The sequence below is a fragment of the Talpa europaea genome (assembly GCF_964194135.1).
Source record: "Talpa europaea genome assembly, chromosome: 5".
In the NCBI taxonomy this organism is placed as follows: domain Eukaryota; kingdom Metazoa; phylum Chordata; class Mammalia; order Eulipotyphla; family Talpidae; genus Talpa; species Talpa europaea.
In genome coordinates, this window is record NC_140071.1 from 54,962,165 (window position 1) to 54,982,014 (window position 19,850).

General features: G+C 36.2%; 1 protein-coding gene across 1 annotated transcript; it reads right to left on the reverse strand.

The window, feature by feature from the left end:
- Positions 1–342: 342 nt before the first annotated feature.
- Positions 343–18,988, reverse strand: PPWD1 (peptidylprolyl isomerase domain and WD repeat containing 1; the record flags this gene model as incomplete). The annotated part of the gene is made up of 11 exons (XM_084233275.1): positions 18,790–18,988; positions 15,168–15,270; positions 13,351–13,451; positions 13,082–13,202; positions 10,465–10,912; positions 9,144–9,334; positions 8,139–8,328; positions 5,074–5,255; positions 2,887–2,968; positions 1,812–1,994; positions 343–486 (listed from the first exon to the last, which is right to left on the reverse strand). Exons 1-11 carry the CDS (start codon positions 18,971–18,973, stop codon positions 343–345), a joined length of 1,929 nt encoding a protein of 642 aa, XP_084089401.1. The 5' UTR covers positions 18,974–18,988.
- Between the last annotated feature and the right edge of the window lie 862 nt (positions 18,989–19,850).

Below are 19,850 nucleotides of genomic sequence, written 5' to 3' on the forward strand. Positions count from 1 at the left end.
GTGAATCTAAAAAGCCATGAGGGCAGGTTTATCAGCATGCTTGTGAAAAACTAGGGAACAAATGTAATACCGCTTATTATTTGATATGGTTTTAAGTCTTATGAAAAATTATATATAAGGAGTGTTTTGTTTGCCAAAGTTTAGTTCATTATCACCTAGGATGAAAACACTGCAAGAAAACTCAAAGGCAGAATTAAAACAAATGGCCTTTAATGAAAATTAAAAAAATATCCTTGAAACATAATTTCTATGTTCAACAATTCTTAAGAATTTCCTAATATAAAATAATCCTGTGTTAACATGTGTATTTTTACTTACACGTACAATGAAACAATTCTTACTTTACTTGACAGTAATATTTATGATGCTGACATCTTCATAGGGCTTATCTGTTTTGGGATTGACTTTGACATTGGAGATTCTCTGTACAACTTCCATTCCTTTAGTCACTCGTCCAAATACTGTGTGCTTATTATCAAGCCAAGGCTGTGTTGAAGGACAAATGGAAAATCTTGGTAAACCTAAATTTCTAAAATGACACCCTCTATGGGGAGCAAATTATAGAGAATTTATGCTTTTTTTTAATATAATTAAAAAAGTATGGTTCTCCGGAGAACTGTTGGCACAAGTGGTTGAGACATAAACTATGAAGCTGTCCACAGCCTCTGCAGCATGAGTTCGATCCCCAGCCAGGGAGGTACCCACATGGTGCAGCAGACCTCTCCTGACTCACCTGCTGCTCCCCTCAGCAGTGTACTTCGGTCAATCTGCCTGTTCTGTTTCCCTCTCTGTCTCTGGTGAATCCTCTCCCCTGCCCCCACACTTCTGGCCTGTACCCCAGTTCTTGTATACATAAATAAATAAATCTTTTAAAAAAAACACTAAATAAAGTATGCTAATTTCACTTAGCTTTTAAGAGTGATTTACTTGATTATGTGAAAAAATATAAAAATGTAGTATAATACTTAAATATCTTCATCTTTCAGACCAAAGGGAGCTGGAAGATTTTTGCTGGTTATGTTTCCTTGCATGGCTTAAAGAATTATTACTAAGGTTTTAAAAATTCTCTGCTGTAAACCTACTTGCACAGTTAAGAGACAGTTTGGAATAGTTAAGCAGCATGTTTTTTTAGCATTAGATGGGAGTTCAAATACTGGCTCTGCTACTTACCTGACCGTTGACAAATTATCATATTTCACTATTATGTGAACTGAATGTAATCATACAAGAACTACTGTAACCATTACATAAAACTATGTGCCTGCCAGACAGTTATCGATAAATATTTTCCTTCAGTGATTGGTGCTTAGTTCCAAAGTGTGTAGTTTTTATGAATTTGTGGAACTGCTAGAAATTCTTAAAGTCGTATTTCGCCAAATCTAAAATGCTACTGATCCTGGGTCACATCCTAATTTCAGAGATACAAAAATGTGGCAAAAAAAGATAAAATTGAGAATTCATATACTTTTACACTTGATCTTAGCCAAAAGGCCGAGAAGCGATGAGAATTCATATACTTTTATCAGTCTATTCTAAAGATGAGGAAACATGCCAAAGGCAAAATAACTTGTTTTGGTTTGTACAATTAGCATGGCAAACTTGACTTGTGTTCTGGATGATGTAAGTTTATTTTACCAAGTAAAATCTCATTTATAAGGTAATTTTACATTTTTCTTCTCTAAGTTGTTTTCATTTTTCTACCTTGGAAGGTATAATGGTAGGAAATAATACAGTTATCTCTCCCATTGAATTCATTCTTTTAGACTATAACTTACGAATCTCTGGCTCATGGACCGTGCGGCTCAACTTACCGTTGGGACCACTGTTATGAAAAACTGGGATCCATTAGTATTTGATCCAGCATTGGCCATGCTGAGTGTATATGGTCTGTCATGACGCAATGTTGAATGAAATTCATCTTCAAATTCTCCTCCCCATATGCTTTCTCCTCCCATACCAGTACCTGTTGGATCTCCTGTCTGAATCATGAAGCCCTTAATAGAAAATATACAAAAAAATAAATTACACTGCCCTTTTTAGACATGTTGTAAAGGTTTATGTACATTAAGAGTGCTTTATATTAAAAAAAATCTTAACATTGTTAACACTTTATAAAGTGATTTTATTAAGTCCTTAGTAAGTTACATGATTTGGATTATGTATTTTCACTGCTCAAATACTATTGTACTTCCGTGATTGAAACACAAATGCAAATGCCTTCTCATTTATAGACATGTAGAACCTTTCCTAAAAATTTAATTAAAACCAATTAATTAAAGTTTTAGGATTTGTATACTATATTAGGTCTTATATAATTGCCCCACTCATCTCCCTTTCCCTAAACACTCTGGATTTCCTGATGAGTCATTTCACAATTTCCTTCAGAAATTTGCAATCTCATTTTTTCTCCTGCCATTTCTTGCCCTGCCAAGTACTGCATGACTAATCCATCCATTTTATGGCATCCTACTGAACAAAATCCTGGGTCAAATTCATTTTTCTTTTTAGGTATAACTGATGGTTCTCAGATTCTAAGTGGTTGTGTATCTCTTACTATTTAAAATATTATCCTCTACATCTAGACTTGTCTAGCTGTTAGGAATAGGTTACCTGGACTATTGATCTTATCTCAGTATAACCTTTACTAATTGTCTTACCCTTTGCTTTAGCTGCTGGCAAAATATTGCTGCAGTGTTTCGCTACTATTCCTGTCCTTGATTCTAGATCTGATTTCATGACCATCCATTCTTCTTTTGGCTTCCAGTAGTCCATTTTTCCTATTCCTTTCTAATAAACTGATAAGTATGAGAGAATAAGATTCCTTAAGTAAAAACTGCTTGTTATATAGTAACATTCCTTAAGTCATATAAAATTTGCATAACTTACCTTAATTATACGGTGAAATGTATGTCCATTATAATAACCATTTCTGCTGTGAACACAGAAGTTTTCCACTGTCTTAGGACACCTAGTAAGACATGTTAAAAATAGGAAATCTATTCATTGCATCTTAGGCCAGTTTTCTTTGCAGTTCTGCTTCCTAATGTGTTTTCAGTATCTTCTGAATGTTTTAGAAGGCCAGACTTTAATAACCTCATCTCACAACAAGCAAGAGTTGAAAGAGTATATAAAGTGGCATATTCTTCTTTAATGGAGTATCTTTAGATCACAATTGTTTATTATCCAAGAGTTTGACAATATATAGATTTCAAGGTCTGTTATCAATTTAAAAAATACCAATGTACTACCTAAAAATTGTATATAGTTACTTTATGTAGTGGGTTAAAATCTTGGAAAAGGGAGCCCCCCTAGTGGCCTAGGGGTTAAGTCTCAGCACTCTTACCACTACAGCCTGAATTCGATCCCCAGCCAGGGAGCTAGCCCACATATGGCATAGCAGACCTCTCCTGTCTTGCCTGCTGCTCCCCTCAGCAGTTTATTTCAATAGATCCACCTGTTCTGTTCCCCACTATGTCTCTGGTGAATCCTCTCACCCCCTCACCTCTTGCCTACACCCTAGTTCTTCAACTAAATAAGTTTAAGTATTTTAAAAAAAGTTCCTGGAAAAGATTTTTTTTAATAAAAAAATGTTATGATACACATTCCTGACCAAGGACTTTACCCAGAGAAATGTCTCTTAAATTTAATCAACTTTAAATACTCATAAACTTCCTAAATAATATTAACTAAGCTCATGAGGTAATTTAACATGGTCCTTAATCATATAATAGATCTTAGGGCTGAGAATGGAAAGGAGAACCAGGAGAATCTTACACAGAGTACAACAAGGTTTCATCGGTGCATGGATACTGAGTGCTTGACATGACAGGTCAGAAGTCTGGACCTGCCTAGTTCTTTGCTCAGTACTAATGTGTGATATAAGAACATTCATGTTCAATATGAATATTTTCAAGTAAAGGTGTGATAAAAGATACAACTTTTGCATCAAGAATATTTAGAGATACTCTTGTATTTGGTATTGCACATTCTTTTTGGAAACCTAAGCTGTCCAGGTATTTTTTTCCCTGATTTTTTAAAATGGAAATCCTTGCATTTTTTGGTTAAAACTCATTTTTAAAAATATAGCTGGGGCCTCCCTGGTGGTGCAGGTGGTTGAAAGCCACACTGTGAAGCTGTCCGTAGCCTCTGCAGTGCTGATTTGATCCCGGCGAGAATCCCACATGTGCAGCAGACTTCTCCAGTCTCACCCGCTGTTCTCCTTAGCAATGTATTTCATCAGTCTGCCTGTTCTGTTCCCCACTCTGTCTCCGGTGAATCCTCTCACCCTCCCGCGCATCTGGCCTGTACCCCGGTTCTTGTATGAAAATAAATAAATCTTTAAAAAAAAAAAAAAAATATATATATATATAGCTACTGGAACCAAAGAAGAGGAAGTTAATATCTAGCAAGTGTCGGGAAAGAAAAATTATCTTCCTCTTAAGGTTTGCTTTGAGAGGACAGCCAGTTATAGATCAAGTAAGCTTTAAAACCTGTAGTTGGGATGTGCAGTTAATGCTAATAGTAAAATACATGTATTTCTCTCTTTATATTTAGCACTTTCATAGCCAGTACATTTTGTCCTAATAACAAATCTATGATATATAAATTTATATGTGCATAAAATTTTCCCATTTTCTAGCAGACTTTATATGCGCTTTCAAACATGATTTAAGTCTTCAAAATTCCTTAAGTCAGAATAACAAGAATTTAAAGTTGTATAGTTTCTTTAAATACACACATTCGGAGCCTCCCCTGGTGGTGCAGCGGTTGATCGCTGGGCTGCGAGGCTGCCCACAGCCTCTACAGTGCCAATTCGATCCCCAGCCGCCTGCGAGGGTCCCACATGGCACGACAGACCTCTCCTGCTGCACCCGCTACTCCCCTCAGCAGTGTATTTTGTTAGTCTGCCTGTTCTGTTCGCCGCTCTGCCTCTGGTGGATTATCTTACCCTCCTGTGCTTCTGACTGTGCCCAGTGCTTATATAAATAAAAAATGGATCTTTAAAAAAGTATATATATATAAATAAATATACACATTCATAAAAAAAGAAAATAAAACAAAAGCAGTACATACTCAACAGGAAAAAGTTTGATGTGAATGTCTCCCATGCTTGTGTGGATAATGGCACTGTCTGAAACTCGCTTAGGTCCTTCAGCTTGAGTAGCTGCCATGACTTCTTCTTTAGAAGGCTTTTCATTAAAAACATCTCGGTCAGAATCCGCACTTTTTGTATCTTCTGGTTCTCGTTTGGTAAACTAAAGGAGGAAAACAATGAATGAATTAAATTTTCAACTGGTTAAAATGTATGTGTAGAAAACTTGACTTTCACTGAAGTATTTGAGAAAAGAATGCACATCTGAATGAAGCCTTATTTCAGGAATCACTTCTATCACAAGATATGTATAATAAATTATTTTTACATTTGTGTAATATGAAAATAGCTCGTAAAATGAGGATGGGTGATAGGATTTTATTTCCTATCAGAGAGAAAATTTTGGGGGTGCACATTTAACAAGAAGTGGCTATGAAGTAGCTCTATATTTCTGCCTTTTATCATGTCCTTTCACTATGTAGATTACCTGGGTTTGAATCCCAACTCTGACACTTACCAGCTATGTGACTTTGGGGAAGTAAATTCCTTTCTTTCATTTTCTCATTCATAAATGGGGATAACAATACCTACCTCAAATTGGTACCTACTGTGATGATTAAGTAGAAAGATATAAAGTGCTTATACAATAGTGCCTAACAGAGTACTGTGTACACAATAATTGTTGTTATGAGCAGGACCTAGTGCTAGGTAGGAAGAGGATTCAAAGATTAATCAGTGATGGATCTAGATTTTTTTTTTTTGCATTGTTCTAAGTGATCAATTTAAACCCTCAAGCTTGGGAGAAAGAATGCAAATTTTCAGTGAAGTAGGCGAAATCTCTGGATCCTCAGGGTACAGGAAGAAGAGAAAAACCTTTCAGTTGTTTAAAGTCTGAATTCTCAAGTTGTTTCTTATTTGACAGTGAGTAGAAATCTTTCCTCCCATGAAAGCACTCTACCTGCTAGCGACTGTGTTCCAGGAAGGTAAAGCTAGTGTATTAGGCTCTGTCTTTCCTAAATGTCATCCCTTAACACACTTGGATAGATCTAGCTAAAGAAACAACCCAACTAGAAAGTTACTGCCTTAGCCTCTCATTCTTCAGTTTTCAAAGAAATGACATGTCTATTGTATTATTTATATGAATTTTAACTCACATATGGAACTACTGAAGTTCCAGTTTTGTAAAATTTTATTTCATGATGCTGGATTTGTAAAATGGGACACAATATTCATATATATGTATACCACTTTAATTTTGCTTAAGAACACACATCTAATAAAACAGATTATTCAAGAAAATGTAAGCTGTAAAGAACTACGAGTAACTAATTTTTTTGCTCAAAGCTTACAAGGAACATCTAATCAATATAAATGTAAACTGGGGGAAAAGGACATAATTTGTTAAAGTATTTAAGGGACTAGAAAAATAGTACCTGTGATTTTAGTGATACCAAGAATTCTTTTATGATTTTTACCTTTATAAATTTAAATTACAGGTAAGAAAAGTAAATTTCAATACATGTTAACAAACTTTTAATAATTACCTGGAAAGTTATTAGCAAAATTCTCACATAAACCCATTTTAGGTGAGCATTTGACTGCCATAGATAGGGACACTGTTATTTCATACATTTATTAAATATTGGTAACCTTAATAGCATCATAGCCATTACCCCAGATGAATTTATACTTTATATGGGTATACATATAGGGTACATTACCAAACTAGATTTAATAGTGAAGAAAATATAATGTCCTATGTATGTATGGATTTTGTATCATCTTGAGGAAGAGATGATGGTTATTAGAGACGCCTATCTCTTCCCCTCCAAAATCAGTAAATTATTCCAAAAAGTGTGACATATGGCCTCCCTGGTGGCGCAGCGGTTGAGCACTGGGTTGCAAAGCTGCCCGCAGCCTCTGCAGCGCAGGTTTGATCCCCAGCCGCCGGGGGAGGGTCCCACATGGCGCACAGACCACTCCTGCCGCCAGCTACTCCCTTCAGCAGTGTACTTCATCAGTCTCTCTGTTCTATTCCCCGCTCTGGCCCTGGTGAGTTCTCTCGCCCTCCCATGCTTCTGACTGTACTTAGTGCCTGTATAAATAAATAAATAAATCTTAAAAAAAAAAAAAAAAAAAAAAGCGTGATACAAACAAGCAGGCACACCTAAATTGTGGTGGAGAAGGCTTCCAAGTGAGACACTATGAGCAGAAATTGGGAAGAATTGTGTGGCTGACAAAAGGAACAGACTGTGCAAAGGCTAGAGTAAAAAACACCCGGTTATGCAAATGAGATCAAGTTTATGATAGTCAATGAAATAAGTAAAAATTAATGGATGATAAAGCTAGGAGGGCTAGCTAAAGCAGATAGCAGAGAAGTCATTAATGACTTTTAAGCAGAGAAATAATCACATTTAGATCTCAGAAACTCAATACAGTGTAAAGGATAGAATCTAAAAGCAGAGGATTTTTATGATTAAACAACTAGGATGGTGCTACTCTTAGGTAGGTCACTAGATTGATTTTGAGCCCAATCTTAGTTAATGTGCCAAGTACTTTTAGTTTTCCAGGAAAAAAAAATAAATGTCAGGAATACACAATTCTAAGGATAACCATTAAAATGGATTCAAATGTTAAAAGAGTTAGGTTTAGAAAAGGAAACTGTAAGAATAGGGGAAATAAATTATGTTCAAGAATAAAAGCTGAAAAATAATAAAAACAAGAATTTTTAAAACCCCATGGCAAAAACTATTTTGGATGCAATTTTTACCATAACCACTTACTTCCTATCATCTTAGACAACACAAATAATTGTAGATGCCAGATTGAAAAATTTTCAGAGCAGGATGGAAAATAGTACAGAAATACTTAAAATCTAGTCCTAGTTAAATTTTTACAATATTAATGTTGTAAGATGGTATTCTGGTTGTTTAGAAAGTCTGCTATTATTGCCAACATTTCCTTCAGTTGAAGGCACAAGCTAAGAAAATAAAACCACCAAAACTGGAAGAAACATTAAGGCTTACCTCCCAGTACTTTTACATACCATATAAAATCTATTCTTTTTGAAAGATGTACAGACTATCGTTGGGTCAGGCTGAATATTCTGAAGAACAGGGTTTTCAGAAGCTTTCATTTCTATAGTAGTTGCAGCACGATGTTTTTTGGCTATTCCCTGGAACAAAGCCAGTTGCATCACTCTAATATTTTCCTGTTTGCCTAAGATCCGCACACACCTAAAACACAATGTTTCATACAATAAAAATACATACAAAAATGTTTCATACAATAAAACAATGTTACATACAACTTTGAAAAGAAAACCTAGGAATCAATAATCTGTTTATCTTTGTTCAGAGTAATGAAAGGTTCTCTATCTCCTCAAAATATTTACTTTTCAACTGGTAGGTAGCTATAACTTTCAGGTTAAAAACATACAATCATTTAGTCGTACAGTTTTAACCTATCTCTATTATTTTAATCTTTCTTCAAGCCTTCAGATTTTCTTTTGCTGAGAACTACAAAATAAATTTGTTTAAATGTAGGAATGTACAGCACAGACTTTTCCTCCTTAAAATATATTTTAAGTTTTATTCATTTATATTCAGTGATAGTATCTGATTGTAGCTATTTTGTACGAAGACCAAAAAGACTGCACAAAAGGCTTATTGTGGTTTCATGCATTTTAACTTCTGATTTTATGTCTAGCAGGATGTAATGCTGAATTCTGTGGTTAAAATATTTGGCAACATTTAACATGAACTAGTCTAATTTAAATCAATAAGCAAAAGACAGACCGAAACTTGTTAAAAAAAAAAAACAAAACTTGAAACTATGCATATCTTCTTTCCCTTTCTTTTACAAACATGAGTGGAAACTTTTTACATAAGATTATAAACAACCAAAGACCACAGAAAAATCCAGTCAAAACATTTGGTTAAGTTTAGACATTTGGGATATTTCCACTTGTCTTGGAACAAACAAAACTCCCATTGTTTCCCAAAAGTAGGGAAATGCATTTTTTAAAAACATACATCATATTAAAGCTTACCGGTTTGTTTCCACATTTATAACTTTAATGCCCAACATTGTTCCATATAACACGAAGTGTCCAGTTTCATCAAAAACTATATTAATTAATCTTACTGCATCCACTTTCTCCAACTCACGTTCTACAGCCATTCGTCGGCCAAATTCCATGTCTGGTAGCTGTTGCCTCATCTGCTGCAGTTCAGTAAACATCTAGGAAACAAACCATTTATTAACAAAAAGCTACGTAATGAAGGGAATGAGAATTTAAGTAGAAGCAGAGTACACAATAAGAGCCACTGTTTATACACATGTATCTTAAAGAGGATTCTGAACACTATAAGCAGGAAATAAAAAGACATTATTAAGTTCAATCATAAGATTATCATTTTACATTGTGGTATTGTTCTAATTAAAAAAAAGCCAATTAGTTAATATAACAACTGCTTTCTTTATAGAAACTATATCTGGTAGCTTTTTTAAGGCACAGAGTAGTAGCACTTTATAAGAAAAATATAATGTAAACCATACAAGTAATTTTAGCATAATTTTCTAATAGCTACATCAAATAAAAAAGTGAAATTGATCTTAACAGTTTTATCCAATCCAACATATCCAAAATATTTAAACATTAAACAAAATAAAAATTATAAAATCTAATTTAGAGATAAATAACACTTTTTCATATATTTTCTGCAATCCTGTGGGTGTTTTATACTTTCAGCCCATCTCAATTTGGACTAGTCACATTCAATTACTCAGTAGTCATATGTCTGACTGCTGTGGCTACTACATTGAACAATGCAGTTATAGACTATGAGGTCCTTATGCAATTATCATGGGTATGATACTTAACAAGTATCTAGTTTTGTTGAATGAATGAACTTTTTATTATTTTACTAACTTACTAACAACTTCATGGTGTTTCAGAAGTTTCAGAAAACCTTTAGTTATTTTGACGTGGGACAACTACAGTTAGAATATAATTTGACTATCACTAGGTAAATGTGATTTAAGATGAGTGATTATTTTTATGAGTGCCCTTCTTAATTACTACATATTAGCACACTACAACTCTCCCCAAAGTTATGATCTTTACATTGAGTTTTCCAGACATTTAGGGCATCAAACAGCAAAAATTTGCAGGTAGCTCGAAGAGCTTACTGCAGGGAATCTAATATAAATTGGTCACTACCAAAACCTGTGACTTGATTGTCATACAATAAATATTGCTATGAAAGTTGAACCCACAAGTTCTGAGGATTCAACCTACCATACCACTTACAGAACCACTGGATAGATAAAAACTTTAGCAAAATAAAATCTGATTAAATTGCACTTACACTTAGTGATTCATCAAAGACTCTCATGAGTTTTCCAGTTAAAAACCTGAAAATTCTAACTTTTCTGTCAGAACCTATAGTAGCTATTTTCTTCCCATCAGGTGAAAAACATATGCTGGTTGGATAAGCCTTGCACTTGGCAAATTCATATAAATCTGTGTCAGTTTTATATTCCCAGTTCACATTTTTTGGGAACTTATATTCATGAGGCGGCCCAGTCCAATATTCAATCATTCCAGACTTATCAGAAGACACTATTGCTTTGTAAACTGGATTTAAACGTATCTGAGTAAGAGGTGATATATGAAGTTTGTCAAAAACATGAAGTGGTTGGTTATCTCCTCGGCCATCATAAATGAAAATTTTCCCTGTACTCTTCTCAGAAGCAGCAACTGACGATATGGCATCCCCTGGGCAATAGATCCACTCACATTGTCCAGGAAAATACCTAAAACAGTAAAGAATTGGGGGGGAGAGGGAAGAAGGTCAAGACAAGTTAGCATTTCTCTTCAGCCTCACCACCAAAAAATGTTCTTTCAAGTAATTTAACTAGGTTTGGATTCTGTGCCCCAAAGAAGCAAATAGTGATACTGAAAGGGGAGAACAATTAAGAACACTAGTTTTTATCTTTTTGATATCATGAATGCAATAACAATACTTTCTGAAGACCCAGCAAACCACGTGAAGAAAATTATATATATGGCAGACCAGTTATTTCTCTTGGGTAGATAAGGAAACCTAATGACCCGTGTCTTAAAATTTTCTATAGCATTGCTTTTTAGATCTGTGTCTGTGTCTCAGTCTATGTATAACTTACTTTTAAATATGTTAGCATGCAATAGTATACTTTATAAATCCATTCTTGAATACATTTAAGTTCAAAATATTTTCATTATGACCATGCGCAAAAGAACATTCTTTATCACATTCTCATTAGTAACTTAATCTTCTTCTTTTAAGCAATAATCATGCCACCTGATGAACAAAGTATAAAATAACTGGGATATGATATAAACAATTTACTAAACTTGTACTGTCAAGTGAGCAGTCTTACTCAAAGGAGTCAATCTGAGAAGTTACACTTAATTCCAATGATGGTATTCTTAAAACTCATTTTTGACTCTCCTGTTAGAATTTCTATGAAAGCCTAAAAAAATACTCCTTAAATATCCTGACAGGTAGCAAACATTCAAGATGTATGAATACATCTGATTTTTAAAAACAGCTAAATGTCTGGGAAATCAGTAGTAAAATAGGACAAATGAACAGTGAATATTTCCGTTTTTTGTAAAAAAATTTTGACTGCATATAATAAAATTCATTTTCTTCAGTGGCTCATAAACTGATTTTTTTTTTTTTTTTTTAAAGGATATCTTTCTTTTTTTTTTTTTTTTTTTTTAAATAGAGGCATGTTTTATTTATTTATTTGTTTGTTTTGTTTACACATGCACTGGGTACAGTCAGAAGCGCGGGAGGGTGAGAGAATTCACCAGAGCCAGAGCGGGGAGCAGAGCAGGCAGAAGGACCGAAGTACACTGCTGAGGGGAGCAGCGGGCGGCAGGAGAGGTCTGCGCGCCATGTGGGACCCTCCTCCGGTGGCCGGGGAGCAGCCAGGGATCCAGCCGGGGATCGAACCGTCACCGCAGAGGCCGCGGGCAGCTTCGCAACCCAGCGCTCAACCGCTGCGCTACCGGGGAGGCCCTCATAAACTGATTTTGAAGGAAATTCCAAAAGAACTGTGCTAAGTACTGAATTATGCTCCCTTCCCACCATTTCATATATTGGGCCCCTAACATCCAAAGTGAAGGTATCAGAAGATCCGGGTTTCTAGGAATTAAGGTAAATGAAGCCATAAGGGTGGGGCCTTAATCCCATAGCCAGTGGCCTTGTAAAAAGAGGAAAAGAGATCATTTTTCCTGCTCTCCAAACCTCCCTAACAAGAACAAAGCATGAAGCCCAGAAATCAAACCCTGCTGGAACTTGAACTTGGACTTTCCAAACTGCAAAACTGAGAGAGAAAAAATTTCTGTGGTTTAAGCAACCCAGTCTGTGGTCTTTTGTTATGGCAGTCTTAGTAGACCAAGACAAGTACCCAAATTGTTTTTGACAATGTTATAACTTTCAAAGTCACATTAACTTAGATGGATATGAATTCAGTATGTGATTTTTAAAAGACACGCTTAAAACAAAGTTTAAGCTTCATTACTGCATAGTCTAACCACATAGTTTGGCTATTAATATACTTCAAAGTTTAAAATCACCAACAAATAACCTCAATTTCAGAAAAGTATATAAGCTTTATAAGCTTATATACTTACATATCACTGATATAAGTAAGCAAAGAAATTAATCTACGTATGTGAAAATTAGAACTGGATCCTCATTTATTTATTATATAATATTAAATAGATATAATGAATCCTTGCAATTTGGATTGTGATTAATGAGAAAAATCAAAGGCCTCAAAATAGCATCACACCAAAGATTCATCACATCAAATTTTCCCAGCAATATCAAGGGCATATTTTTTAATGTAATGGTAACATACTGTGTTTAGAAATGCCTATGAAATGGCATAGATAAAAAATTATTTCACTAAATTAAAAGATATACTCACCCAAGCTTCAGCATATTGATCATGTCAAAGTTCACTACATCAAACACCTTCATTGCTTTATCATCACCCACAGAACAGAACAATGCTCCCTCAGAGCTAACTGCAATACTCTCAATAACTCCTATTTAAATAAATCAAATTAAAACATTCTAGTAAATACCAATGAAATAAATGAATACAAATCAAAGAAAAAAGCATTTTAAGAGAAACTTTAATTAGTACAGCTTGAAAGAGAGCCACACAAACACAAAAAAAGAGGAATTTCTTACCTAGGTGACTACGAAAATGTTTGACAAACTCAATTCCCTCTTCAATTTTTTTCCAGAACTTAACATGTCCATCATGACTGGCTGTAATAATGAAATCTGTCCTGTATATATGAAATTATAAAAGTTACTTTCTAAAACATATTTATGAATCAGTACTCTCAAAGCAATCATTCACTGTGCATCTTTGACCTTTCACAGTAGGTTATTAAAATCTGTAGCTCTTTCCTGGATATCCAAACAATTGCTATTGCACTAATTTTAATCCCAGGAGATCAGAAATAAGCTAGGATTTGTCATTAGAAGAAAAGAAAACCTCACCAGGAATCACTAGACCTTAGGGTTCTTTAATGCTAAAGTTATCCATTAGGCTGTTCAGAGAACAAGGAAAAGGTATTATTTTTTAGAAGTTGATAAATAATTATATCCCAGCATACTACTTCTATATACAGGAAAATTCAACATAAGTCTGCTTTTTTCTTATATAAGGTATTTTGACTATCAAAGGTTTTTATGCAATACAGTCTCCTCCATAAGGCATATAAAGAGAAACCATTTATTGAAACCTAGTATTTGTAAGCTGCTCTACAGGTGTTTCCTTAGCTAATCTTTACAGCAACTCTATTAGGGAGGGTATTTTTATCATCATTTTACAAATCAGGCAAGTTTTAAAAGATGAAATTTGTACCAAGTCTTTAGCTGGACAGTGAAGGCATTCAGTATCTTATTTGTCAAACCTCAAAACCTATAATATTTTTATTATACCCCACTGCTTTAGGTTAAAAAACAAATAAACTTGAATGATAGCAATGCTAGTCCTGTATGCTGCTTTATACATCGACACCTTTAGACCAGGAAAAGTGCTAGTATTTGGCCAGAATTATCCTGTAAATGAAATATAAATGTATTTTATTTAATTAAATCATCTCCAAGAGATAAAAAATAGACTGCTCCAAAGAAAAAAATAATTCATCAACTTCTTTTTATATTCATTGCCATTACCATCCAAGTTGCCATCATAATTATATCTCATTCAGATTTCTATTCTAGCTTCCTAATTGCTTCTCTCAGTATCCATTCTTGCCCTATTTGGGCAAGAATCCCATTTTCATTATAGCCAGAGTGGTCTTTTTTTTTTTTAAATCTGATCTTAGTCTCCTGATTGTAGGTTCAGACTCCATGTAAAGAAGAGATAATTCTCTGGGATTTAGTCCCATGTCCCTTTTTCTCGAGCCTCATCTGCCATTTAAATTCTCTAAACTTGTTTTCTTATCTATAAAATGGAGATTATATACTACTTCATAAAACTGTCTTTAAGATAATTAACTTATATAAAAGCCTCCACACAGTACCCAGACATACTATGAACTTAACAAATAGCAGAGAATTACTACTATCATTATAAACCAAATTACTATCATTATAACAAATTCTCCCATTCATCCACTTCTGAAGTTCTGTGATATTCCCAGAATGTCTTAGTTTTCATCATTTGCCCCAATGGTACTGAAGAGGCCATCTACCAATTACTCTCACCTTAACTAATAAACTTTTCTTCTGGGACGCTTACACACCTGGTTCATCACTCTTTGGCGTTTATCTCCAAAAGACAAATGTACAAACTATAGAGATCTATCTGAGGAAATGTATTTTTTGTACCACAGAGGGAAGGAGGCCCTTAAATTATTACAGAATCTACGGAATTAAGTAGAAATCCAAAATACCCTAAAGTTACTTATGCAAATTCACCCCCCAACTGCTGAAGCATTTGTAAAAATAATAAAATCAGAAAAAAATTTTAAAAGATGTGAATGACTTACTTGGTGCATACCACATGGGTGATGACATCTCTATGCATGTAACTGCGCTCATACATGGATGCACTGGGGAGATTATCAAGATAGACTCTTTCAAATTCTAGAACTGAGAAAAAAAGCAAAATTTATTTTTACAACTGGAATTTAATACGTATTTGGCATTTTTAAAGTTTAAAATGATGTAAATTTTATTTTTTACTGTATACCAGATTTTAATTTCTCTCAATTCATGTGTAATAAAAAAAGTGTCTTTTATGTCAGTTGTAACTTTTATTATTTCAGAGTAACTGAATAGCACCATTATTTAATGAGTCATGATAGGTTCTCAGGAATCAGACAGATGCTTAACTGTCCCCAGAATTTAAGAACTGGTTTAATTCAAAAGTTCCATTAAAAAACAAAAAACAAAAAACAAACCCTTAAAAAGTTTTATATCACAGCTATTTTTCTAACTATGTAGATCCATTTACTGGTGCTAATTTAAATTATGTAATAAGAAGCAATGACCACTGTGTCTCAATACCTTTAAGACACTGTTCCTCTCTGAAATCACTGATAATTGGGCTTGAAACTGTTGAACATGACTTAGATTTTTAGAGTTGAGAAAATCCTAGAGATTACCCGGTTAACTGATTCTCAAACGTCTTCCATGGAAATATTGATATCCAGGTAGAAGATGATGACTCCCACCCTCTTCTGCAGTTAGATGTGATCATGTACCAGTGAGATAAAAGTGGAAGTGTGTGACAGTAGAGAAGTCTCCTTGAGAAAGTGTGGTCTTCCCTTTCTCAATCCTATACTTGAAAGTAAGACATAATCACTGTAATTCTAATGAGAACCACGTATTAGTGTTATTAGGACAAAAAGCTGGAAAGAGCCTAGTTCCCACTAGAGCATCCACACCATTCTTAGACTACTTTGGGACTTTGTTACGTAAGAGAAAAGCACACACTTTTATCTTTTCATATTGTCATTTTGGGTCTTTCTGGAATATGCAACTAAATTTTACCCTATTTGTTAGTTCACTTGTTAGGCATATACTTATTGAAAATAAATAGTTTCCAGGGCACAAGGACATAAAGAAGAGTTAACATGGCCCCTGCTCTTGATAAACTATTAGTTTAATTAAAGGTAGTACCATATAATCATTTATAATAGCTTTGTTAAAATGTAAACAAAAATCTAATATCCAAAGAACATGTTAAAGGGGATGATTCCATTTCTAGAAAGTAAATGTATTTTTTTTTCTTTTTTTTTTTTTTTAATTTTCTAGAGGCATGTCTTATTTATTTATTTATTTATTATTTGTTTGTTTGTTTTGGTTTATACATGCACTGGGTACAGTCAGAAGCGCGGGAGGGTGAGAGAATTCACCAGAGCCAGAGCGGGGAGCAGAGCAGGCAGAAGGACCGAGGTACACTGCTGAGAGGAGCAGCGGGCGGCAGGAGAGGTCTGCGTGCCATGTGGGACCCTCCTCTGGTGGCCGGGGAGCAGCCGGGGATCGAACCGGCTGCAGAGGCTGCAGGCAGCTTCGCAACCCAGCGCTCAACCGCTGCGCCACCAGGGAGGTCCAAGAAAGTAAATGTATTTTTAAAACCCTATTCTCTTAGACAAAATCTTCAATGTTATTTTTCGAACATTTCTTACATTTTTAATTTGTATTAAGTTTTTAAGATCTTTGTCTCCAAACACTGTCGGCACTTATTTTTGGACAAAAAGAATTACTGTAAAATAATTGAGAGCATATACACTAACACTCATTCATTAATTCAACAAATGAATTGAGCTTACTGAGTAAATTGAATTAAACTAACTAAACACTGATATATGCAAAGCACTCTTACCAAACACTGAAGCAAAACAAACTTAGTCCTTGCTCTTCTATGTTTACAGTCTTAGCAGAGAGAAACATTAATCACACAATCACATAAACAAATATACAACTGCAAAATGCAGCAAGTGCAGTGAACAGTTACTGAACACTTAAAAGGAAAACCTCACAGTAAAATACATAATGCACTTGTACAATATTAAAAATACAGCAGCTATTTCAAAATCCAGATAAAACTTGAAGGCTACTTGTAAATTCAGAATGATAAACATTACCTCAATTATGATCAATGGGCTTGATAAAGCCAGTCCAAACTGAAGAAGTCACAGTTTTCCAGAGGGAGTGATAGTTAAGCTGAGTGCTAGAGGTTGAACAACAGTTAACCAAGTGAAAGAAGGGTTGAGGGAATTCCAGGTAGGGACACCATGATTCCCAGTGTAGGCATCTAGAGGAGAAAGAGACCATGGCCTATTTTCAAGTGGTTTAATATGGCTGGTACAGACTGAGAAGGAATGACAAATTATTAGGAAAGGGAAGTATCGGAAATGTGCTGGAGAGATAAGGAGGGATTATAACAAAAAGGGCCTGTATGCCATATCAGGGATTTTGGACTTTTGCAAATAATGAGAAACTGTTAGGGGGAAAAGGATGTCTCAAAGCTAATTCCATATAGGCTTTGTGGACTCCACCCCCCACCCTAGGTCAAAGTCAAAGACACTGGGAACTCCAAATCCCATCACCACCAAAGGGAAGGTGGCTGGGACCTGAGGGTGGGGTTAAGCAGCCAGGTGGATATAAAAGGCAGACAGTGGGCTTAGGAGGATCCCCCATTTTTGGCTCTCCGCCAGCTCGCAGCTTCTGGCCAGCTCTGAGAGTGACTTTGGGTTTCCAGGTTGTCGGATCAGGTAGGACGCGCATTAAAGACTATTTCCCTATTTTCTCCCTGAGTTGTACATTTTCCTTATTTCCTTTTCTCTTGTAAATAAACCTTTTATTAACCCTTTTGCATGTGTCTGTAGTAGAGTATTCATAAGTCCCTTTAAAGCGCGCGGGTGAGGACCCACAGCCAGGAACCCGTTTAATATCGGGGCTGCTCTATAACAAAACCACAGAAGAGTTTTAAGTAAAGAGATTGATAAAGGTTTGAGGTGAAGATCTAACCTACCCCTTTCCCCATGCCTTTTATTTGATAAAAATAAGTCACTAATCCACGTTAATAGCAAAATGCTTAATGTCACGGTACCTCATGAAATAATTTGACAATCAGACCTCGGGTTTTAAATGAAAAATTGTGATCCAGGTAACTTCCCTAGTCAGAAACCTCATCAGTGAAGTGTCTTTACCCACTCTTTTGGATTCTAAACAGGCACTGCCTTCCTGCCAGCACCAACACTCCAATATTCCTGAAGTGAAAACCTTAGAGAAGCAGTACTTCCCCGAAACCCCTGCCCTCACATCTGCTAAACGGGGTTAAAAATTTCAACCGCTTATGGCTGCTGATAGGGATAAAATGAGAGACGCCAAGCACTAAAGTACAGACGTAAGTTAGCTTTAGTACCTATTTAAACAAATCATTGACTTGCAGTGTCAGATAGCATTAAAAAGACGTCTTATTAAGCCCAAATCACTATTTTGGAAGAATGTGCAAGTCCAGCTTGAACAGAAGTGAGAAGACTCAATTCTGAGGGCACACAATCCCAGTCACACACCGTATGTTTTCGGGTCTGGCTTGCACTCTCTTACTCGGAGGACGCATTAATTATTCCAATTCGCCCTGTGACTCTGGTTTGCTACCTTTTCTCTTCTTGGCCAACGTTGCCTCTACAGGTAACGGCCCAACCCAGCGCTCTTCATTCTCTTCTTCGTTCTCTTGGGCCACTGCCAGCTCTCTCTCGCTGATTTCATTTTTTTCCGGGTCTTCTGTATCCCGGCGCCTTCTCCTTCTCACTTGCGAATCGCTTTCACCTTCCGCCGCCATATTGTCGGAATCGTCAGAAAAGGCGCGACGAACAGAACTCGACTACCAATCCAAAGATAGCGGCGCAGCCTATTCGTCAGCAGACCGAGACTGTTTCGGGATTGGCTGGAGTGGGTAGGAGCATATCCAACCAGCAAGCAGCGCGCGCACAGGCCTTGGGGCCGGATACCCTGAACTCTATCAGCTGAGGACTCTTGCCTGAAGTCTCGGTCTCCTAGGAGGTGAGAGTTGGGCAGGGGAGGGCACCGTAACTTTTGAAACTTGACGCGGCTCCCCTAGTCTATAGCCTTCCAGGCCACTTACCTCCGGGAAAGCGGTTATTCGACGACCAGCCAGGTCTCGAGTGCCGCCCTTCAAAACCTTTAATCACTTGTGTAAGCCTAAATCCTTAAAATGGCTTGCATGGTACATTCATGTTATCTGCCCGCATCTTGTATTCTCTGTATTACTATCTCACCTCTAATCACACTGGCCACTTTATTGCTCTAGGAACACAGTATTCATGTTCCTGCCCTTGTAACAGGGTGGTCCCCAGGAAAGGGGGAGGTTCCCTGCCCCACCCAAGGGAGGGTGGAGCTGAGCAGGAAGAGGAGAAGCAGCAGAAGAGACTAAGGAAGGAAGTAGGATGGAGCCAGGAGACCTGGAGGAGGCGCGTGGAGCCTAGAGACACCTGAAGAAACTGTGCTTGTCTTTTGGTCGTGGACTGGGTAACACAGATGTGGGTGAGACCCATGGGGAGGTGACCATGGCAGCTTTTATTTTGATGTTGATTTTGCTCTTTTCCTTTTGGCCTTGTCTGGTAGTTTCTGACCCTTTTTTGTGGGTCCCCACTGGAAGATGCTTTAGACTTGTGGCAGGCTTTGGGGCTTTGCTCTGG